Raw genomic sequence first — 23,768 nt, forward strand, 5'->3', positions numbered from 1 at the left:
TAGTTTAGTTTCTATAACACTTTTAAATGTAATCCCATTATAGTCTATGGGCATTCCACTTTGTCATTCACCCTTGTCATTCCATAGAAAGCAGCTATAATCTGATGTAATATAACTTTCAGAATCTGATACTGTTACCTGGGGAACATATCTAATAAATATCTAGTTGATATGTCTCATAGTTTTGTTGCTTCAACACTTTTAATTTTACATCCCATTAAAGTCTATGGGCATTCCATTTTGTCATTCACCCTTGTCATTCCTTTTAGTATATCCCCATTTTCTTGTGCAGTTTATTTTTATTTTTTGCAGTTTGTGTCTTTTAAAACTGTATTTGGAAAAAAAACGAACTTATTTTTCAAGAAAAGAGTCGATGTCATGTGCCCACTAAACATGCTATTTGTAATGATAAACACAACTTTTTTTCGCGATACAGTCTGTCATGTACACACATACTCTATGCAAACGTCAAAACTATTGCTTGCTTGCTAAAAAGGGCGCGAGCAGCTGTGAGAAATCCAGACGTTCCTATTGGATGAGGATACGTGTCTGGGCGATGATTGGTCCTCGCGTAGGCGCGCCACTCAAAATATGTTGGCATTTACAGTGTCTTTATAGTATTGTGTGCCATTATTAGTTACTCGCTGTTGGGTTTCCAGAAATAGCGTATCGCAATGGCAACACCACCTAAACGTATGTGCTATAGTCCTATCTTTGATAGCAGCTTTGAGAAAAGGTCAAAGAAGCTTTCCATAGAAGGAAATATAGGTAAGCGCCTCCACTTGCAAATATATTTGCATAAGTATGTGTGGTAACATTTGTATACGCGTGAATATGCATCTGCAGTTTAGCATATATGTAAATGTATTAGCTATCTAGAATTTCCTTTTCTTTACAAATGTTATTGTACTAGACATCCTGTTCAGCAACACAGTAACTGTAAAACGCGAGTTGAGTAACTAAATTATTTTCTGGTGGGTTAAATATTTCATTGTGCACATTGGTTTAGAGGTTCGGAAGAAGGGTGTACAATACACACAAGGACGAATATCGATATTTATTGTGTAAGCCATGTTCTCATGTCATTTTATCTTCAGTGAGCCACTGAGCCTTTATACTCGTCTTTACACTTGCAATATTGTTGAATGACTGACAAGGATTTAGAAGTTAAACTAAGGGTTTACTTGTAATCGTGGGGGACAAAATTAGCTTGTTCTGCAATGCTTTGTAACTATAAATTATTATTTTTTTGTAGTAAAATACGCGTTTGCTTTTTTTTTATCGTTTAGTTTTATTTCCCCACTTTTTTTTTATTGTGGTAAGTTTGAATTTGGCGCCAAGAAGGTGGCGGCGCAATTTTATGGCTAGCGCTGCTGGAAGTGTCACTCGTTTTGTATAGATGATCTACTACGTTATTACTATTACCACTTTTATTAAAATATAACAACTATATTATATTATATTATATTATATATATAATTTTTTAAAGCGTTCTTCTGCAACCATTGTTCTAATAATACCCATGTTTCAGTTATCTATGGAAATGTTTTTTTCCCAAGTAACAGACTCTGACATTAAGATTTAAGATACTGTGCATATGTGCTTTGAGATCAACTAAAGTCTCTATCATACTTATGTATTAATACTTAGACACATAAGTAGGCTTACCATAATTTTTAGAGATGAAACTGGGACCACTTGGCACGGTGCCCGTGGGGGTGTGGTCAGGGGTGTGGCCAAGGGGCGGGGCATTTGTCGACCAGAACTAATTTTCCATGCACAATTATATTTCTACATTTTTTTGCAGCACAATTGTATTACCATCCATAATTAATGATGATGACCCCAGCAGCACAATTATATTACCATCCATATTTAATGATTATGACCCCAGCAGCACAATTATATTACCATAATTAATGATGATGACCCCAGCAGCACAATTATATTACCATAATTAATGATGATGACCCCAGCAGCACAATTATATTACCATAATTAATAATGATGACCCCAGCAGCACAATTATATTACTATAATTAATGATGATGACGCCAGCAGCACAATTATATTACCATAATTAATGATGATGACCCCAGCAACACAATATATTACCATAATTAACAATCATGAGCACAGCAGCACAATTATATTACCATCCATAATTAATGTAATTGTGCTGCTGGGGTCATCATCATCATCATCATTATGTTAATTTAATTGTGCTGCTGGGGTCATCATCATTAATTATGTTAATATAATTGTGCTGCTGGGGTTACTCATCATCATTAATTATAATTGTGCTGCTGGGGTCATCATAATTAATTATGTTAATTTAATTGTGCTGCTGGGGGTCAACATCATCATTAAATTAATTAATGTTATTAATTATGTTAATTTAATTGTGCTGCTGAGATCATCATCATTAATTATGTTAATATAATTGTGCTGCTGGGGTCATCCATCATCATCATCATCATTAATTTAATGATGAGTTGACCCCAGCAGCACAATTATATTGACATAATTAGTGACAATAATTTATTTAATGATGATGACCCCAGCAGCACAATTATATTAACATAATTAGTGACATCAATTAATTTAATGATGACCCCAGCAGCACAATTATATTAAGATACTTAATGACATGATGACCCTAGCAGCACAATTATATTAACATACTTAATGATGTGATAACCCTAGCAGCACAATTATATTAACATAATTAATGATAATGACCCCCAGCAGCACAATTATATTAACATAATTAATTACATTAATGAAGGTAATATAAGTGTGCTGCTAGGGTCATCATCATTAATTATGTTAATTTAATTGTGCTGCTGGGGTCATCATCATTAATTATGTTAATTTAATTGTGCTGCTGGGGGTCATCATCATTAATTATGTTTATATAATTGTCCTGCTGGGCATCACTAATTATGTTAATATAATTGTGCTGTTGGGGTCATCAATCATCATCATTAATTTAATGATGATGAGTTGACTCCAGCAGCACAATTATATTGACATAATTAATGACCAGCAGCACAATTATTAGTTTACCATCCATAATTAATGATGATTGATGAGTGACCCCAGAAGCACAATTATTAATGGAGATATCTAATAATATAAATGAATAATAACACCACATAGCAGATAGAGATAGCAGCCTAAGATATGTGGTTGCATATGAAAAAAGGAAAAGATCAAGTAATATTGTATTGTAGTAAGTAACTCACACGTACTTATCATTATCAGCAAGAAGATCTGCAAAAGTCAAGAAATTTTTTTTTGTTGGTATTTGCTTCAGCAACAGGAAGCCACAGTGTGCAGCCCCACGATGCGTTCTCCTAAGTTGAAGGCGCCTAAAACACTGAGTGTGAAGCAGAGGTGGAGCACACGTTATCAGTCGGATTCTGCGACCCGTCTGTTGCAGGAATGTGGTGACGTCACGGTCGCACATTCCGACGGGCAGCAGACAGCTGTAAAAGGCAGTACATGCTGCATGCGCAACAAAGCTAAATTCACAGATTTGCCGGTGTTCTATCATTCCAGCTAATTCAGCAGACTACGCTAGTCTGATGAATTTGCTGGAATGATTGATAGAACACCGGCGGCCGGGACAAAAATGAAAAACGAGTGGGACACTGGGACAGGGGCTCAAAACAGGGACAATCCCGGTAAAAACGGGACGTATGGTAAGCCTACACATAAGGTACTTGTCAGTACGTTGCTAATTCGGCCACATCACCTGTAACTGTTTTCTAAAATATTTTGAAATGTTTTTTTTTTTCCCCATAAAGAAATGTGCTTAAATTGCAAACCTTTTTGTTGTTGGTTTTTGCCCTTAATTGAATAAGTATTAGCAACAATGTATATTTTAACATACAAAGACATTTAATTTGGAGAAAAATATTAATACAATGTACATATGTTGTAACCAAACACTTTCTAAATTTCATAATTATACTGTATCACAAGAGAACCCCAGAGTGTCATCTCACTACGGTTAAAGTAAAACAGACATTGCCCAAGTGGCTGTGGGTAAAGCCCTATGTACAGTAATTCGCCCATCTACAGTATTTCTTTTGCCTCCGTCTGGGGGGGGGGGGGGGTTCAGGGAAGGCGCCACCGCCATCCACCCCATGTGAGCCATGGGGAATGAGGTTTAAAGGGGGCTTTGCCCCTGTGAAACTCCCAGGCAGAAGCAAAAAGATCGTGAAGATAGGGGAATTACAGTGCATGCTATATGTCTGATGTAGTGAATCTGCACTGAGGGGATTTATGATCATACATCAGGCTTTACCCTCAGCCGTTTGGGTAATGTCTGTTTTACCTGGGTAATCCATTAGGTGACATTTCATTTTTATAAAATGTAAAAAAAAATTTTTTTATCACTGAATACTTGACTATATTGCAGTGTCTTAATTCTGAACTTATTTCTCATTCCTTAGCTGCTGGGAAATCCACATTTGTTCGAATTTTAGAGAAAGCCAGCGATGAATGGGAGGTTGTCCCTGAACCCATTGCCAAATGGTGTAATGTTCAAACATCTGAAAATGAACATGAGGTAAAATATAAACACACTTTCTCAGTCACTATGAATATCTAGTAACAATTAACCTGCTTATTATGATCTCCAGTCACTTTTCTATTAGTAGAAAGCACATGTAAAAATTAATTATATTTCTGAATATGAAGAGTTTTCAATACCTACTTTAAGCACACTAATATTACTAAAACATAGGTCTCTAGAGGCAAAATAGGAATACAATATATACATTATGTTTAATTGCATCCCTTTTGCGAGTGGTAAGATTACACATTAGACTGACATTCCAAAGCTCACAGAATTTTGAGAATTAACCTACTGTGACAATGCAGAACATCTTAATGTGACACTAAACACTTTGAGAGTGTAATATTAAATTCTTAAAGAGACATTAAACACTAAATAAATGCTAGATAGAAAGGGTGGTATCAGTGGCTGCTCCCAAGTAGGGTCAAATTCTTGACTGCTGCTGTGCTCCTTGGTGGGGAAATCAACTCCACTGCTCTGGAGGGCAGGTCTTGTTATTCTACACCTCCAAATACTGATTATCTAACCATTTCAATAAATTTATTCATGCATTGATTTTAATGGCAGTCTTTTAGAGTGGTTTTTAAAATATTACTTTAGGAGTGACTAATGCTGGTGCCCCTGGCGTTTCTAACTTTCATATCTAGTACCTTTTGAAGAATTTATCTATTTATTTTTTTTCTTATTTTTGTGTGTGTTTATTTTTCTTCTTTTTATTTATGTTTGGCCTTTCCTAATTTTGTTTTAATTATTTACATTATTATTATTATTATATATATATTTTTTTTTTTTTTAAGGAGCTGTCTACATCACAGAAGAGTGGTGGAAACCTCCTCCAAATGCTCTATGATAAACCCACTAGATGGGCCTACACATTTCAGACATATGCTTGCCTTAGTAGAGTAAGGGCTCAACTGAAACCAATATCGCCTAAACTACGTGAAGCTGAGCATCCTGTGCAGTATTTTGAGAGATCTGTATATAGTGACAGGTAGGATGCTAAAATATATATTTAATCAAATAACACATTTAAAAAAAAAAAAAAATTATTGAAAAAAATAAAAAATGGCTCTGTTTAACTGTTTATAGTATTTGGTTTTCATTTTAAAAGAAGAAACACTCTTAAAGGGACATGAAACCTAACATTTCTACTTTCATGATTCAGAGTATACCATTTTTAAACAACTTTCCGTTTTACTTCTATTTAATTTGCTTCATTTTTCTTGATCATTTGTTGAAGAAGCAATTCATTACTGGGAGCTAGTTAACACATTGGTTGAGCCAATAAGATGAGGCATATGTGCAGCCACCAATCAGCAGCTCCTGAGCCTACATAGGTATCCTTTTCAACAAAGAATACCAATAGAACAAAAGAAAGTAGAAAATATAAATAAATTGGAAATGCGATATGAATCCTGCAAGAAACATTTTGGGTTTCATGCCCCTTTTAGGCTAGATTCTTTGATATGTTACCAAAGATTTCAGGGGAGATTATGTTCGAAATCTATAGGGTGCTGTGTCTTCACCGCCTTTGTTAGCCCCACAAATATGAAGTTATGGGATCGCCACTAGTGGTTGCCGCTTGTGCAGTGTCTCATCTCACGTTTGTTTTTTACGGAATGCAATCAAAATCTCTAATACCATAAAACAGAATCTTTAAATCCAGAAAAATCATAATCCCTAATGTCTAAGATCCAGAAAGAACAAATTCTCTAAAATGCAAAATGCCTAAACTTAAAAAACAAACAAACATATAGATATGTGCTGTGATGTCCCTATCTTCACTATCTTTTTGCCTCTGCCTGGGGGGCGGGGTTTAAAGGGGGGCCTCCCTTGTAATCTCCAAGGTTCGCTTGGAGTGTATGCCAGAGGATTGGCTCCCACTTAAACCCCCCTAGGCAGAGGCAAAAAGATAGTGAATATAGGCACAGCACATTGTGGCTGTAGGGTTTTTTAAATTTAGGGATTTTGTTATTTCTGCATTTTGATTTTGTGGATGTATGATCTTTTTATATTGGGGATTTTGAGTTTAGGGATTTTGATATAGACCCGTGTTTTACCATCTTAAAACTGAAGATGGTTTTTGTAGCACTTTGATTATAAAATCACAATTTCTTATTGCGGCAATGACAGAGGAGTGTGGAAAGAGAAGCTGTGGAGACAAAATATTTCTAAACTTTCCTCCACAGACCAAACAACTGTTAGGATGGTGGAGAGTGCCTCTAGTGGACATTCATGTGCTAGAGCAATTTGTCACATTTTTTGTTTAAGATCACTGATTTTCTAACCCGGCCTCCCCAACAGGCCACATTTTGAGGATTACCCTGGATGTGATCAGGTAAAATAACTAACTAGGTTTACTAATAAGCTGATTATTTCACCTGTGCTCAGACTTCCTCGAGATGTGGACCTGAGGGCAGGTTTGAAAACCAGTGTTTTAGAGTGTATGTATGTCCACAGTTACAATGCTGAATGGCTGTACCTGTGTTTTGTTTGTTTTTTTGTTTTTTTTAACAGACAAATTATTTTTGTGTAGGTATGTGTTTGCTTCAAGCTTGTTTGAATCTGGAAATATCAATGAAACAGAATGGGCAATATATCAAGATTGGCATACATGGCTTTTGAATCAGTTCCAAGATGAAATAGAGCTTGATGGGATTATCTACCTCCGAGCTACACCAGAGGTATGACTTGTTAATATCCCAGTTATGAAGGTTTTATACAGTATTTCAAAGAGGGAAACAATTCTGTGTAGTTAAATAAAATAAGGGACAATGGTGATATAATAAAATGTATTACATGCTTTAACTAAAGTATGGTTCCTTAGGTTTATGTTGGAGAGTACTAGACATAATTTTGTAGTCACTTCACATATAGGTGTCCTAATGAGTCATTTTTTTGCCCACACTTTAAGGGTCATTAAACACTTTGAGATGGTAATATAAAATTGTGTGTGTGTATATGTATATATATATATATATATATATATATATATATATATTTACACTCTGTAATATACTTTCATTATTTATTTTGTCCCCCTTTCCTGTAATTCTATTCTGAAAATTTGAGCTTTTAAGTGTTCTGCACTAACATTTCTATTCCATACAGCCATTGGAAGCACTCTAGTGACCTATTTTATAACTGACCTGACTTTTTTTTTTTTTATTGTTGTCAATAATGAAACTTTAAAAATACATATACATGTTGTTCTGAGACTAATCTTTTCTTTAACCCCTTAACGACCGAAATCGTGCCAGACACGTCCTATCTTATTGACCAAGGACGTGGGACTGGGACCACTATGCAAAGTAGATGTAAATAAATGTTGGGCTTGGGGAGGGGGTAGGGTGTAGGGTATTGAGGGGAGGCAGCTACACTACAGAAACTTACATGTCGTACAGGGTACGTTATATATATATATATATATATATATATATATATATATATATATATATATATATATATATATATATATATTATATATGTCTAACTATCCTTTTAATTTAGTACTGGCAGACTTTCTGCCAGTATTTAAGATGGTAGTGACAATTATGAGGTGGGAGAGGGAAGAGAGGTGTTTGAGGGGGGTCAGGGAGGGATCAGGGGTTGGGATGTGTCAGCTGGGAGGCTGATCTCTACACTACAGCTACCTAATTAATGCCTTAACTGCTAGGTATATTAATATATATGTGGTGCACAGCGGCATTTAGCAACCTTCTAATTACCAAAAAGTTAAAGGGACACTAAACCCATTTTTTTTTTCCATGATTCAGCTAGAGCATGCAAGTTTAAGCAACTTTCTAATTTACTCCTATTATCAATCTTTCTTCGTTCTCTTGCTATCTTGATTAGATTCGAGAAGCATTTACAACCATTTGTGCCATAATTACACAATCTGTCTTTAAATTTCAGTGAGAAACCTAAAGTTTGTTAAAAAAAAATTAAATTTGATTGCATTTGGCTGTAAAATGGTGGCATGAAATATACCAAAATGGGCCTAGATCAATATTTGGGTTGTCTACTAAAAAAAAAAAAAAATATATATATATATATATATATATATATATATATATATATATATATATATATATATATATATATACACACACATGTGAAGGGTTATTCAGGGATTCCTGACAGATATCAGTGTTAAAATGTAACTATCGCTAATTTTGAAGAAAAAAAAAAATGGTTTGGAAATAGCAAAGTGCTACTTGTATTTATTGCCATATACTGTAACTTGCAAAGAACATGTAAACACCGGGTATTTCTATACTCAGGACAAAATGTAGAAATTATTTAGTTTTTTTTTTTTTTTTGTTTTGTTTTTTTGTTGTTGTAGATGTGTAACAAAGTTGAAAAATTGAGAACCAACGCCACACGCACTTTTTCTATCATTTTATAAAAAAAAAAAAAAAATTTATAGTAAATTATAAGACATGATGAAAATAATGGTATCTTTTAGAAAGTCCATTTAATGGCGAGAAATATGGTATTTAATGTGTGGGTACAGTAAATGAGTAAGAGGGAAAATTACAGCTAAACACAGCAGAAATGTAAAAATAGCCCTAGTCCTTAAAGGGACATTCCAGTCAAAATTTAAATGCACATAGATTTATTACATCTTTGAATAGAAACAAATTTGCAATATACATGTATTAGCAAAAATGCTTCTAGTAAAAGTTATCACTGTTTTAGTGTTAACATTTTTCTCTGCATGTGCACGTGAAGTATAAATAGATATTCTCACAGCACTGGCAATTTAAATACTGCAGTTGTTTAGATAATCAGTGGGGCTTGTATCATGTCAGCAATTAACAAATTGAGTCATTACCAGATGTTAAAAACACCTTAGGCTCTCTGAGCAAGTGCTGTGTTTAAAATGCTGGTGCACGGTGCATACTTAAATACACATTTGAAACAGATATAGCTTTAATTAGAAGCATTTTTGCTAATACATGTATATTACAAAAATGATTCTATTCAAGACTACAATAAATCCATGTAAAGTAAATTTTTGGCTGGAATGTCCCTTTAACGGCAAGAAAATTGATCAATGGTCTGATCACTAAAGGGTTAATTTTGTTTCATAGAAATGCATGGAAAGATTGCACAGTAGGGGCAGAGAAGAGGAACAAGGAATTGAACTTGAGTACTTGGAAAGTTTACATGATAAGCATGAGAAGTGGCTTTATGACAGAACAACACAGTAAGTAATAAAAATACCAACACTGTCAATGTATGCAAGTTCATTTTGATAGTGAGCAAATTTAATATTAAATTTACTCCAGAGTTGGCAATAGTCCAATTTTAACAAAATATTTAGTCTTTACAAACCGACTTGCTCTGCGTTATTTACACTAGCTGTAATATATACAGCTGATGATTGGAGGATACTTATATACAAGGCCCTTGACTTGCTGACCAGTGTTAGGTCATTGTTGGGTGTGCAGCTTTCAGTTTGTATTTAATCACTTAGGGGGTAAACAAGCTGCTATAACAAAACAGCAGTTTAAGTGCTTACAAAATATAAAAACATCTTTGTATTGAAACCCCAAAATCTATTCTGTAGCTGTGTATCCCAAATGTGCATTCAGAGTATAGAGGATCAATCTCCTCTTTCTCTCCCGCCCCAAAACAAAAACGCTAAAAACAATGGCAAACCTTGCTTTAATTTTTTTTTTTAAGTTACAGCTTGATACTGTCACAACCACATGATGTCTATAAGGATGATAAATCTCTTATTTGGATAGTGAGACTCTCCACTTTCAAATACAATTTGTCTTATGCCCTATTTTTATTATTGGACAGTAGGAATTTCTGGACCCCCCCCCCCCCCCTGAAAATTTAGATGACTGATGTGTGGCAAATACCACTACTAAAAGTTGCTTAGTAGTGTTTAGGGGCAGCTACACACTTGTGTAAAACTAGTAGAAAATGTTTATTTTTATAGCTTGCACATTTAGTTTCACTTTTTATACACATTGACCTGTAGTCATTCTTTCATGCTTGCTTATTTTATTTTTAAAGGGTTGATTTTGATGCTCTCAAACAAATGCCAATTTTGGTTTTGGATGTCAATGAAGACTTCAAAAATGATAAGATTAGTCAAGAGATTTTGCTGGAAAAAGTAAGTTTTAAAAGCTGAAAACATAGCAATATAAGATTTCAGTAATTCTGTAAGGTTTTGCTTGAGACAGGATTGTATTGAACTATCTAGATTTGAATACTTGCATCTTAGATTAGATTGCATTTTAATGTATTAGTGTACTGGAATCATCTGCAGATGTTTTAATGAGATATATATATATATATATATATATATATATATATATATATATATATATATATATATATATATAAAAAAATTTTTTTTTTAAGTACACTATCTTGGACTTAAAGGGACAGTAAAGTCATAATTTAGACACAGAATACAATTTTAACCCAAGAACGTACCCTGTACGTCGTTAGTGTGTTCAAGCGGTGAAAGCGATCCTGATCTCTTACAGACGCTTTCATGTTATTGCAGTGATGCCTCAATATTGAGGCATCCAGCAATAAAAATGTTTAGCCTTCCGATGCAGAGAGAGCCTCTCTGCATCGGACATCGATGGTCACGATCGTTGGTGGGCAGCCATCAATTGGGGAAGTGCGTTGTAGGGGGGCGGGAGCAGGTGGGAACGCTACACTATGGCACAATTTCCTTTTGCTTAGGATAAGGTGGGAGAGAGGAGGGGGGGGGATTTTTATCCCAAGGATCTGGGAGAGGGTGGGGGTTGGTTATTGAGGGGGGGGGGGGCAACTTCACTACATTAAAAAAATATTTTAAAAAAACCCCAAAAACTTTATGTAAAACTGGGTACTGGCAGATAAAAAAAAAATTAAGTAAATTTTAAGATATGATGCAAATAATGGTATCTTTAGAACGTCCATTTGATGGCGAGAAAAACGGTATATAATATGTGTGGGTACAGCAAATGAGTAAGAGGAAAATTTACAGCTAAATACAAACACTGCAGAAATGTAAAATTAGCCCTGGTCCCAAAATGGAAAAGTGCTGTGGTCACTAAGGGGTTAAACAACTTTCCAATTTACTTTTTATAACCTATATTCTAGCTGGTGTATGTATGTGTGTATGACACGATGAGGTTGGGGGCTAAGGGGGGATCCTACACATAAGCATATCTAAATATGCTATAAAAAATCACGTGTGATGCGCAGCGGTATTTAGCGACTTTCTAATTACCAAAAAGCAACTCTAAAGCCATATGTCTATTTCTGAACAAATGGGATCACAGAGAAGCATTTACAACTATTTGTGCCATAATTGCACAAGCTGTTTGTAAATAAATTTCAGTGAGAAACCAAAAGTTTGTGAAAAAGTGAACCATTTTTTTTTATTTGATCTCATTTGGCGGTGAAATGGTGGCATGAGATATACCAAAATGGGCCTAGATCAATACTTTGGGATGTCTTCTGAAAAAATATATACATGTCAAGGGATATTCAGGGATTCCTGAAAGATATCAGTGTCCCAATGTAACTAGCGCTAATTCTGAGAAAAAAGTGGTTTGGAAATAGCAAGTGCTACTTGTACTTATTGCCCTATAACTTGCAAAGAACATGTAAACATTGGGTATTTTTAAAATCAGGACAAAATTTAGAAACTATTTAGCATGGGTGTTTTTTGGTGGCTGTAGATGTGTGACAGATTTTGGGGTCAAAGTTAGAAAAAGTGTTTTTTGTTGTGGTTTTTTTTTTTTTTTTCCTCATATTTTATAAAAAAAAATTTTTAGAGTAAATTTTATAATATATGATGAAAATAATGGTATCTTTAGAAAGTTCATTTAATGGCGAGGAAAAACGGTATATAATGTGTGGGTACAGTAAATGAGTAAGAGGAAAATTACAGCTAAACACAAACACTGCAGAAATGTAAAAAGAGCCCTGGTCCTTAAGGGAAAGAAATTGAAAAATGTCCTTAAGGGGTTAAAGGGATACTGAACCCAAATTTTTTTTCTTGCGTGATTCAGATAGAGCATGCAACTTTCTAATTTACTCCTATTATCAATTTTTCTTCGTTCTCTTGCTATGTTTATTTGAAAAAGGCATCTAAGCTATTTTTTGGTTCAGAACTCTGGACAGAGCTTGTTTATTGGTTGTTGAATTTATCCACCAATCGGCAAGAACAACCCGGGTTGTTCACCAAAAATAGGCCGGCATCTAAACTTACATTCTTGCATTTCAAATAAAGATACCAAGAGAATGAAGAAAATTTGATAATAGGGGTAAATTAGAAAGTTGTTTAAAATTGCATGCTCTATCTGAATCATAAAAGGGAAAAAAATTGGGTTCAGTGTCCCTTTAATTACTAGTGGGAATACCACTCCTGCCCTGCAGGAAGCGGCAAAGAGCACCACAGCAAAGCTGTTAAATATCACCTCCCTTCCCTCCCAACCCAGTCATTCTATTTGCCCACGTTAAGAGCAAGGAGATGGTAAATTAGATGTTAGAAAAGATTCTTCAATCAAGAGTTTATTATTTTTAAAAGTAGTGCAAGATTGTGCTGCTTGTCCTAGGGTGTAGCCGTAGTCCATATCAGTCTCTTCAGTAGAGCAATGGGAACTTGTATGACATAATTCTCACTGCGCCTCTCATAGATTGTATGCTACCCTGTTTGCGAAAGTCGGAGAGAGAAATACTCAGTACTTTTTGTTTCCACAGGTCAATGTGAGGGAGAGGACCTCGCAAGCCGGGTGAGCTGCCTTACTGCCTGGCAGATTTCTAAGGTAAGTGCTAAGTTTTATTTTCTGGGGTATGTACACAGAAAAATTGGGACTTTATTACATACCTGGACACAAGATGACATTATCCATAGGAGTGATAAGTCATAGGGCAGTTACTGCAGGCACTGGGGACATGGAGATGTGGCTCTTATATTTATGTTTGGTGTACAATAGCAACTCCCAACAGCTTTATTTTAATTCAGCAGCCGACCGGGAGGTTATCCTTGTCAATGGCTTTATTTTTCTAGGTTTAGATTATGCATGTTTGGTGCAATTTCCTACTCCCATCAGCTTTACTTAAATTACTAGCTGACCGGGAGGTTTAGCTCTTAAAACCGCCATGATGGGTGTTATTCTTCAGACGGCTCTATCTTTACAAAGTTTTAGCTGTCCGGGAGGTTTATCTGGATAAGCCCACAATGGGACCTACGTGACCTTGTTTGCGCGCCTTTTTTACATAGCTCTTATCCTGATGCAATGGAGAGTGATGATGGGTTTCCTCTGCCTCGTTATGTCACGCAGCAGAGAGGCTTCACATTCCGTATTAAAAGCATTATTAAGGAGTCCAGATGCTTACTATGTGTTAGTCTCCCATCCGGTGTCAAGCAGACACCTCAGCAGGACTTAGCTGAGGTCTGGGGATTGTCTTTATTACATGTTACAGAATTATTTTTTGTAAAAATAAAGCAGTTTATTTTAACATTTAAAGACAGAGTAACATCCAAATTTTAGTTTATCAAATTGTGAATACAGACGGTCCAGGAGGCCCTTCAACATGTTAATTAACATATCCAATATTAATGGAATAGATGTAAAGCAGAATTAGGACGTTACTGTGTCTTTAAATGTTAAAAGTAACTCTAGTTAGGATATTTCTATTTGTTAAAAATGTGAATAAAGATGTTGCATATACTTTATGCTTTGATAATAAAACTTTTCTGTTCCTCGTGTATGAGGATTTTACAGTTAAGAGAGAAACCTCTTTCAGAGCCAACATTGTCTCGGATGCTGTTCAAGATTCATTATGACAATGTTCAATATATTCTGCAGCCTTCTCCTCAAGTGTCCTAAAAACTTAGTGTCCATTCAACCAGTGCTCTGCGCTTCCTCCACCACTCCTCCTGAATTTACCTTGCAAGACCTTGCTTCCCTCTTGTACTAGACGGTCTTGGTGCATTGTCGGCTTTTCCCATGCTGCAGGGAGAGCGCAAGAGGTAAAACTAAACATTCAGTGAGCGAGGGTTCTGTCACGGTTGTTGCTATCTCAGAAGTCTCTTCCCAGGCTAGAGGATACTTGGGTAGCATCTGAGGATAAAATCTTAGTTTCTGACAGGTATAATTCCTCCTGCTGATACTGAAGTAGTATCTTTCAGGTTTAAGCTAGAACACCTCTGTCTGTTACTTAAGGAGGTTTTAGATACTCAGGACGACAACGATGCCATGGTTGTTGTTAATCTTATGATGTACCAGATCGAGTTTCCAAGATTTTTTTTTTTTTTTCCCTCCTCCATTTCCTTGCTTTGGAAGAGATGTTTACCCATAGCGGATTCTTTCAAGGAGTCTCGTCAGACGGTATCCAAGGTGGAAGGGACAATTTCCATGCTTGCCGGAAGACCTACTATTCCCATAGAGGATAGTTGTTCCTTTAAGGATCCTAGGGATTAGAGGTTAGAGGGGTTGCTCAAAATGGCAACCTATGGTTTGTATTGCTACGGTCACTTATGCAGCAGCATACTGGTTCATACATTGTCTGGTTCCATTCAGACAGACACTCCCCTTGAAGAAACCCAGGATAAGATACAGGCCCTTAAGTCGGTCATCTCCTTTCTTACAGATGCTTCCGTTCAAGTATTTAGCGGGGAGCTAAGATTTATGGTTAAGATTAATTTTTCGTTCCTTTCGAAATTTCAAGGGAATCCTTCTACTTCTTCCTCTGAGCAGGATGGATGTTTTGGCTTTCAAGATTATATGGAGCCAGATAAGAGGTAAGGTGTTCTTACACTGTGTAGGAGACCTCTCCGACCTGGGAGTGATAGTTCCAGTTCCGATTCAGGAATGGGTTCTGGGATTTTATTCCAATCTGGTCGTGGTTCCCAAAAAAGAGGGAACCTTCAGACCTATTTTAGATCTCAAGAGTCTAATCAAATTCATAAGAGTACCGTCCTTCAAGATGGAAACTATTCGTTCCATTCTCCCTTTGGTCCAAGAAGGTCAATTTATGACAACGGCGGATTTAAAGGACACATACTTGCATATTCCCATTCACAGGGATTGTTGCAGGTTCCTAAGGTTTTCCTTTTTAGACAAACGCTTCCAATTTGGGGCTTTGCCCTTCGGTCTTGCCACAGCTCCCAGAATTTTCTCAAAGGTTCTGGGTTTGTTGTTGGTGGTGCTTCGGTTACAGGGCATTGCAGGGGCCCCCTATCTGGACGACCGCCTAGTCCAGGCTAGATCCCACACTGAAATGTTATCCTTCCTGCGATATCAAGGATGGAAGGTAAGTTTGGAAATGAGTTCCTTAGTCCCATGGACAAGGGTATCCTCCTTGGAAACCATAATATATTCCCTATCAATTAAGATTTTTCTGACAGAAGTCAGGAAATCAAAGATCTTCGATATTTGTCTAGCTCTTCAGTGCACTCCTCGGCCATCAGTGGCTCAGTGCATGGAGGTAATCGGGTTGATGGTGGCGGCAATGGGCATCATCCCATTTGCTCGGTTCCACCTCAGATTATGTGGACTTGTCTCCCCGAAAACTACTGGAGCAGGAGAAAAGAGGTTCTCTTCAATGGTGGTTGTCTCTGGATCATCTCTCCCAGGGAACCTGCTTTCGCAGACCATCTTGGGTGATTGTGACAACAGATGCCAGATTCCTTAGATATTAAGTTATCTTGGAAAGTTTTGTTTCTTTTTGCTATTCTGCTCGTAGAGTCTCTGAACTCTTGGCTTTACAGCATGAGTCTCCCTATCTTATCTTTCACACGGATAATGTTGTTTTACATACTAAATTGGGTTTTCTTCCTAAAGTAGTTTCAGATCGGAACATTAATCAGGACATAGTTGTTACTCCTTTATGTCCTAATCCTCCTCCTCATAAGGAACGTCTTCTGCACAACCTAGATGTGGTTCATGCTCTGAAATTCTATTTACAGGCGACTAAGGATTTTCGTCAATGTTCTGCTCTGTTTGTAGTTTTCTCTGGGAAATGTAAGGGGCAGAAAGCTTACGGCTACTTTCTTCTCTTTCTTTGTGGCTGAAGAGTATAATTCGCTTCGCCTATGAAACTGCTGGACAGCAGCCTCCCAAGAAGGTTACGGCTCATTCTACGGGGGGCTGTTTCTTCTTCCTGTGCATTCAAAAATGAAGCTTCTGTAGAACAGATTTGCAAGGCTGCAACTTGGTCCTCTCTACATAATGTTTCAAAATTCTATAAGTTTGATACTTTTGCCTCGGCTGAGGTTTCCTTTGGGAGAAAGGTTCATTAAGCAGTGGTGCCTTCTGTCTAGGTTCCCTGTCTGGTCCCTCCCTTATCTGTGTCCTCTAGCTTTGGTATTGATTCCCATTAGTAATTAGATGATCTGTGGACTCATCGTGTCATTAGAAAAAAAAAAAGAAATTTATGCTTACCTGATAAATGTATTTCTTTCTTGACACGATGAGTCCACGGCCCGCCCTGTTTTTGATGACTGAATATTTTTTGTTATATTATAAACCTCAGGCACTTCTGCACCTTTTTGCTTCCTGTCTCTCTTTTACTTCGGTCAAATGACTGGGGTTGGATAGAAGGGAGGTGATAATTAACAGCATTGCCATGGTGCTCTTTGCCACCTCCTGCTGGCCAGGAGGTAAATATCCCAATAGTAATTAGATGATTCGTGGACTCATCGTGCCAAAGAAATTTATCAGGTAAGCATAAATTTCATAATTTTCTAGGAGGCAGAATTTATTTAGTGGCCGTTCAGTGATTAGAGCTCAAGTAGCGATGTATGAACTATTAGCAAAGTGCTGTGACATGTAAAAGAAAAGGATTCCTTTATCGATGGTGACTGATATTCTGGCTGTAAACGCCAGCTTTTAAATATCCCTCTGATCACGTGACCACCCTCTGAACAACCAGAAGTGACTTGTCAGGGATATTGTGACCAATGGAAAAATTGTCAATAAGTGCTAAGGTAGTTGCTGTCATATCTGTCATTGCAGCTTGAATATTGATACAAAATTACTTCACAATCAATTTGACTTTTACAGGTTTTTCCGCCTCAATTTACTTTACACATAACAGTAATTTCTGAATAAAAAATAGGAAAGTCTAAACTATGCATAATAGGACATGCAGAAATGCTACTCGCAATCTGTTTTAATTAATTGTATGAATTGTAATGCAAGATGTCAAAATTCATTACAAATTAGAAAGCTGTGATTGTCTATGTATTAGAAAAACGATCCTTTCTATTCACTTTTGAAGAGTCTGCTCTTCACTTATGTTTTTTTTTACTTGTTTTCTTACATATGCATTTTTTCGGGTGTCTATTTCTTTCCTATTTTTTACTTTTTTAAATTTTGTTTTGTATTTGTTTTTCCTTCTATTGCCCTTTTTCTCTTAACGCTCATATAAAAGAAATGTTTAATTTGTAACAATGGCTAGTTTTTCAAAGAGCGATAGAATGGAACAAACAATAGACAACAAACAATAGACTAACTCACTATATTTTTTTTTTATTATTTTTTTTTTTTTTTTTTTTTTTTTTTTAACCAAGAAAAGGTCTACATATCTGGCATTGGTTCCATTAATAATTTTTTTTTTTTTTTTTTTTTCCTTTTTAAATGACACATTCTTTAAACCTGGTACTATTCCTGGAGATTTAGGAAGATAATCTATTGCCTGGATTTGAAAAGCATTAAAAGGATTCGGGTGTTTGGAAAAATGTTTAGATACTCTGGTCCTAGAGAGGGTCACTCTGTATATCATTAAGATGTTCCATCAATCTGTCTTTTAACATGCAGCTCGAGCAACCTACATAATGTTCTTTAAACACAGAACAGGTGTTTAAATATATTATGTACTTTGATGTGCAGTCTAACCAATACCTTATTTTGTATTCTCTGTTTGTAGTTTAAGAAATAAATTTCTCCTGTTTTAATACAAGAGCAAGTTAGACACGGACAGCCCCTTTTTTTTTTTTTTGGATAACCAACATTCTTGTTTTTTTTCCTATTGTCGGTGTATACGTATTCGATCACCTTGTCACCAATTGTTGGTGATCTCTTTGCTATATATCTGCAGTCTTTTGACAGAATGTCATTTAGAGTGAGGTCGGTCTGCAGTATATTTAGATTACTTTTTATGACGCTATTAAACTGTTTACTATATGCTGTTATGAAGTTTGTGCTGATGTTTGATCTTGTACTTTGTTACCTTTTTTTCTTTGTTTTTAATAGCAACTTTCTGTTTAATCCCACTTCTCTCCGAATTGTTTCTAATTTCTCTGCATTATAGCCCCTTTTTATTGATCTGAATGTTTCTCATAGGCCTCAAGTGTGGTGCAATTTTGCCTTATACGAATAAATTGCCCCTTAGGGACTCATCTTTTTAAGTGTGGTGGGTGACCTGAATCTGAACGTAAGATAGTGTTCCCTGTTATTTCTTTTCTATATAATTCAGTGATGATTCCTTGATTATCAGGATATTCTGACAAACTGATATCTAAATATTTTATAGTATTTGCTTTTATATTCCCAGGTTAATCTCAGATTATGATCATTGTTTAAAAAGGAAACACAATCCTGTGCCACTTCCCCTCTACCTTTCCATATGATTAACAAATCGTCAATATACTGGGTATATAAAACAATATCATTGAAAACATTGGCTTAAAAGATGTATTGTGACTAAAAATAGGTTTAAAAATGTCTCACTGCCTTGAGACCCAAAACATGTGGGGTACACTAATACAGAGAACTGACATCTATTGTTAGCCATGCCCATTTTGATTCCCATTTGACATCTTTATTTTATTCCGTAAATGAGTGGTATGCCTTTTTTTTTCCATTGGTCACAATATCCCTAACACGTTGCTTCCGGTTGTTCAGAATGAGGTAACGTGTTAGGATATTTGAAAGCTGGCGTTTATAATCAGAATTCTAGGAGGTAATTGTATCGAACACAGTACTACTTTAACATCTTCCAGATCTGTGGATTTAATTTTTATACTTTTAAAATAACTTATGTTTTATTACTGAAGACTTGGTCGCAGGAATCCTTTTCTTGTATGTGTTTCAGCACTTTGCTAACAGTTTATATATCGCCACTTTAGCTCTAATCACTGAATGGCCACTAAATTTAAATTCTGCTTCCTTGAAAATATTTTATGTAATACATCTGTTTAATCCCGGGAAAATATGGACTGCACCCCCCTAGTTTACCGCTCAGCGGGTGCAGGTCTGATGTCATGGGGTGTGGCCTAGTGCCTGTGCTTACTGCGCCAAATGAATGGACCCAGGGGTATAAAACTCATAGCCTTTGTCTCTATTATACATTTGAGAGGCCTGTTAAGGGCCAAAATGCATCTGTATTTGTGCTCTTCATCCCTGTCACGTGATGCCGTTGTATCCAGCTAACGGCCAGGAAACGGGGTGAAACACTACACTTTATTTATATTTTTTGTGTGTGTGGAAGAAGCTAATACCACTGTTATCCATGGTGTTGATAAAAGATACATTTTATTTTTTTAGAGTTAATAATATTTCAGTTGATGGATTGCTTAAAACCCTTTTCGTATGTGTTTCCCCCCCCCCCCTTCATTCTATTGGTATGGTTTGCTGAAGGAACAGTAAGGCACTACTGGGAACTAGCTAAACACATTGAGTGAGACAATCAAAAGGGAAAAAAACGGTGATAATCATTGCTTTGATGCCTAATTAGCAGTATTGAATAATATCCTTTTTTTTCTATTTCTGTCACAAACTTTAGATAATTTTTATCCTAATTGGAAATAATTTCAATTTTTCAAATTTGCTGTTATCTTTTGTTGAGTAACCCCTTTGAATATATTTGTGAAATGTTTTTACAATTGTCAAAATTGTACTCTAACATTTTTTATTTAAAACAACTTATTTTTATATTTTTTTTTTTTCAGGTAAAAGACTTTCTATTCACACTCTAACCTTGATGATTCTATGAAGATCTATATGTATATAATGAATTTAAACCCTCTATCAAAGGATTTCTACTCCCATTTTTTTTTTCTTAAGTATTTAGAGAAAATATTCAAACATTATTGATAAATCTTATCAACTTCATGAGTAAAACTGAATACAAATGTATTAATCTTTTTTAGATCTAATGAATTTGTAATTTAATAATTAGAATTTGTAATAAATTCAATTATGTGCAGTTAGACCTGTTTATGGCCATGGTAAATTTTGCTTTCAGAAATGTAAGTAATTTTAAACCTTGTGCTATAATTTTTAATTTTATTATTTTTGAGGTTTTTAAAATTTTATTTTTACGCGCACACATCACTCTCTGCTGGTGTCCATGCTTTCTGAATATAATGTATATTAATACTTTTCTATTATGAAGGTTTTTCTAAAGTAATTTGTAAATGCCACAGGCTCACAAAGGCTATGAGTTTATTAGGTAATTAATGGAAACTGAATTTTAAATTTTGATTTTAGAGCCATATATACCACATATAAAATATAAATCCAGGACACCTTGTACTTTACTGACTATATAGTTAAATGTATAAATACTACAGCTCTATTTGTACAAATAATTATGAACTTTTAAAAGTTTTTAGTTACAAGAATTTAAACTAAGTACTGACCACAATCCTACTAGGTAGAACAATTGTGTGTTCTAATTCACAATGTACTCCAAAGCCCACCAATAGTGTTAAATATAAAAAAGTGAAAAAGGGGCAAAGTGAATATTTATACATTTATCCTTTCAATAAGTTCTTTAAGTTTCATATTACTACATAAAAGGTTCTTGCAATACAACAGTAAATCTGGTTGTAATCTGCTCATTTGTTAGCAAAAAACAAAGCCAATCTCTGTAGGATCTGCTGCCTTGGTCTGACACCCAACATTTTATTTAGTCCTCATACCCCGTCCAAAGCATGTCGGCTAAGAAAAGCGGTTACTGTACTGAAACATTTGGGTTTTGTGCAATTATCTGTGTGAAGACAGGATGTATGTTAGTCTTGATTGATCATGTTAAAGGTGCTTTAGTTTATCTTTGTAAATGGTGCCACGTTCACTGTACTTTTCAAGAGCAAACAAGACTTAATAGATCTTGACAATTCTACACTAAAAGGTTTATGTAGTTGCAGGTTTTAATTTAAAAAAAAAAAAAAACAGCATGACACATGATCTTTCTGCACACAGCTATAGTCTGACATAGTTAAAAACCTCAGTGGATAAGAATGGCTTTCAAATTTAAATGCGGTAATTAAACCTAAAACTATAAGGTTATGTAAATGTTATTTTACATTCAAACTTGTGTAATCTTGTTGACAAACTTTCAGGAAAAACAATCTCTAAACTAGTGCCAGCATTTATATAAAACACTCCATAAAGTGCAATAACAGAACCTTACACTTTTTTTTTTTTTGGTTAAAAAAAATGCTTTGTCATTTTATAGTCCTTTTTATATTGCTTTAACTGTTTTGTGTTTGTTTGCTCTCCCCATATTTTATATATATATATATATATATATATATATATATATATATATATATTACATGTTTAAAGGAACACTTCAGAAGGTATTTTTATATCATAAAGTAAGCTTGGGGTATTTTATTACACCTTCTGTGAAGGTTATATTTTCACAATGCTAAAATATGTTTCAAAAGTGATATTTTAGTCATTTATGTCTATGCAGTGCACCTCCTGTGAGCTATCTCCTAATATACCATCTAGTTATTTTCTCATTCCATAGGAGGCGGCAGCAACAAGGAATTTTTCTCATTATGAAGAAATATGGCTATATTTTATTAAATTAACTTTTTACCTCACAAACCCTACTAGTATTAACAAACTGTTATTACATTGTTAAACTGATTTTGCTTGAATAAAATGTGCTTAAGGGTTAAATAAAAATACATTCTCCAAGTAAACTAATACCTCTGCTTTAAGTATTGTAACTTTTTTTCTTTCTATCTGTGATGGCTAAACCAAATTTAACCTATTTTCAAGTTCTTGGTATTTTTTACCTTGTAAAACATATACACTATTTTTATATTTATGATAATAAAAACATTTTAAAAAAATTCTGATGTCTAAACTTTCTTCTTAAAACAATCTTCAAAAATATTGTTTACTTGTTCTAATTTGTATGAATGTGTATACAAATATATATTTATATTGAAAATCACCCTCTTGAATAAAGACACATAGTTGGTTTTCTTTCATGTAATTAGCAAGAGTCCATGAGCTAGTGACGTATGGGATATACATTCCTACCAGGAGGGGCAAAGTTTCCCAAACCTCAAAATGCCTACAAATACACCCCTCACCACACCCACAAATCAGTTTTACAAACTTTGCCTCCCGTGGAGGTGGTGAAGTAAGTTTGTGCTAGATTCTACGTTGATATGCGCTTCGCAACAGGCTGGAGCCCGGTTTTCCTCTGTGTGCAGTGAATGTCAGAGGGATGTGAGGAGAGTATTGCCTATTTGAATTCAATGGTCTCCTACGGGATCTTTTTCATAGGTTCTCTGTTATCGGTCGTAGAGATTCATCTCTTACCTCCCTTTTCAGATTGACGATATACTCTTATATACCATTACCTCTACTGATTCTCGTTTCAGTACTGGTTTGGCTTTCTACTACATGTAGATGAGTGTCCTGGGGTAAGTAAGTCTTATTTTTTTTGTGACACTCTAAGCTATGGTTGGGCACTTTCATGTAAAAGTTCTAAATATATGTGTTTAAAACATTTATTTGCCTTGATTCAGGATGATCAATATTCCTTATTTCAGACAGTCAGTTTCATTATTTGGGATAATGCATATAAATTATCAATTTTTTCTTACATTTAAATAGACTTTTTTCTCTGTGGGCTGTTAGGCTCTCGGGGGCTGAAAATGCTTCATTTTATTGCGTCATTCTTGGCGCGGACTTTTTTGGCGCAAAAATTTTTCTTTGTCGCCGACATTTTTGGCGCAAAACGTCAAAAAAATGACGCCATCACAAACAACTTCCGGCGACAAGTATGACGCCGGAAGTTGTTTGTGATTGCGTAATTTTTTTGACGTTTTGCACCAAAAATGTTGGCGTCACCAGATGTGGCGTCATTCTTGGTGCCAAAAGCATTTAGGCGCCAATAATGTGGGCGTCTTTTTTTTTTTTTTTTTTTTTTTTGGCGCTAAAAAAATGTGGTC

The 23,768-nt window shown here is 35.3% G+C and overlaps 1 protein-coding gene across 2 annotated transcripts; it reads left to right on the forward strand.

The window, feature by feature from the left end:
- Positions 1–636: 636 nt before the first annotated feature.
- LOC128663081 (deoxycytidine kinase 2) lies at positions 637–20,774 on the forward strand. 2 transcript variants are annotated; one of them, XM_053717229.1, is made up of 8 exons: positions 637–768; positions 4,464–4,579; positions 5,386–5,579; positions 7,125–7,272; positions 9,685–9,800; positions 10,622–10,721; positions 13,316–13,380; positions 20,514–20,774. In XM_053717229.1, the coding sequence occupies exons 1-7, from the start codon at positions 675–677 to the stop codon at positions 13,349–13,351; spliced, it is 804 nt and encodes a 267-aa protein (XP_053573204.1). In that variant the 5' UTR covers positions 637–674; the 3' UTR covers positions 13,352–13,380; positions 20,514–20,774. The 2 variants fall into 2 exon arrangements, with proteins under 2 accessions (XP_053573204.1, XP_053573205.1); XM_053717230.1 differs by lacking the exon at positions 13,316–13,380 and having other exon boundaries at positions 643–768.
- Positions 20,775–23,768: the final 2,994 nt, after the last annotated feature.

This window comes from Bombina bombina, chromosome 6 (assembly GCF_027579735.1).
Source record: "Bombina bombina isolate aBomBom1 chromosome 6, aBomBom1.pri, whole genome shotgun sequence".
Taxonomy (NCBI): domain Eukaryota; kingdom Metazoa; phylum Chordata; class Amphibia; order Anura; family Bombinatoridae; genus Bombina; species Bombina bombina.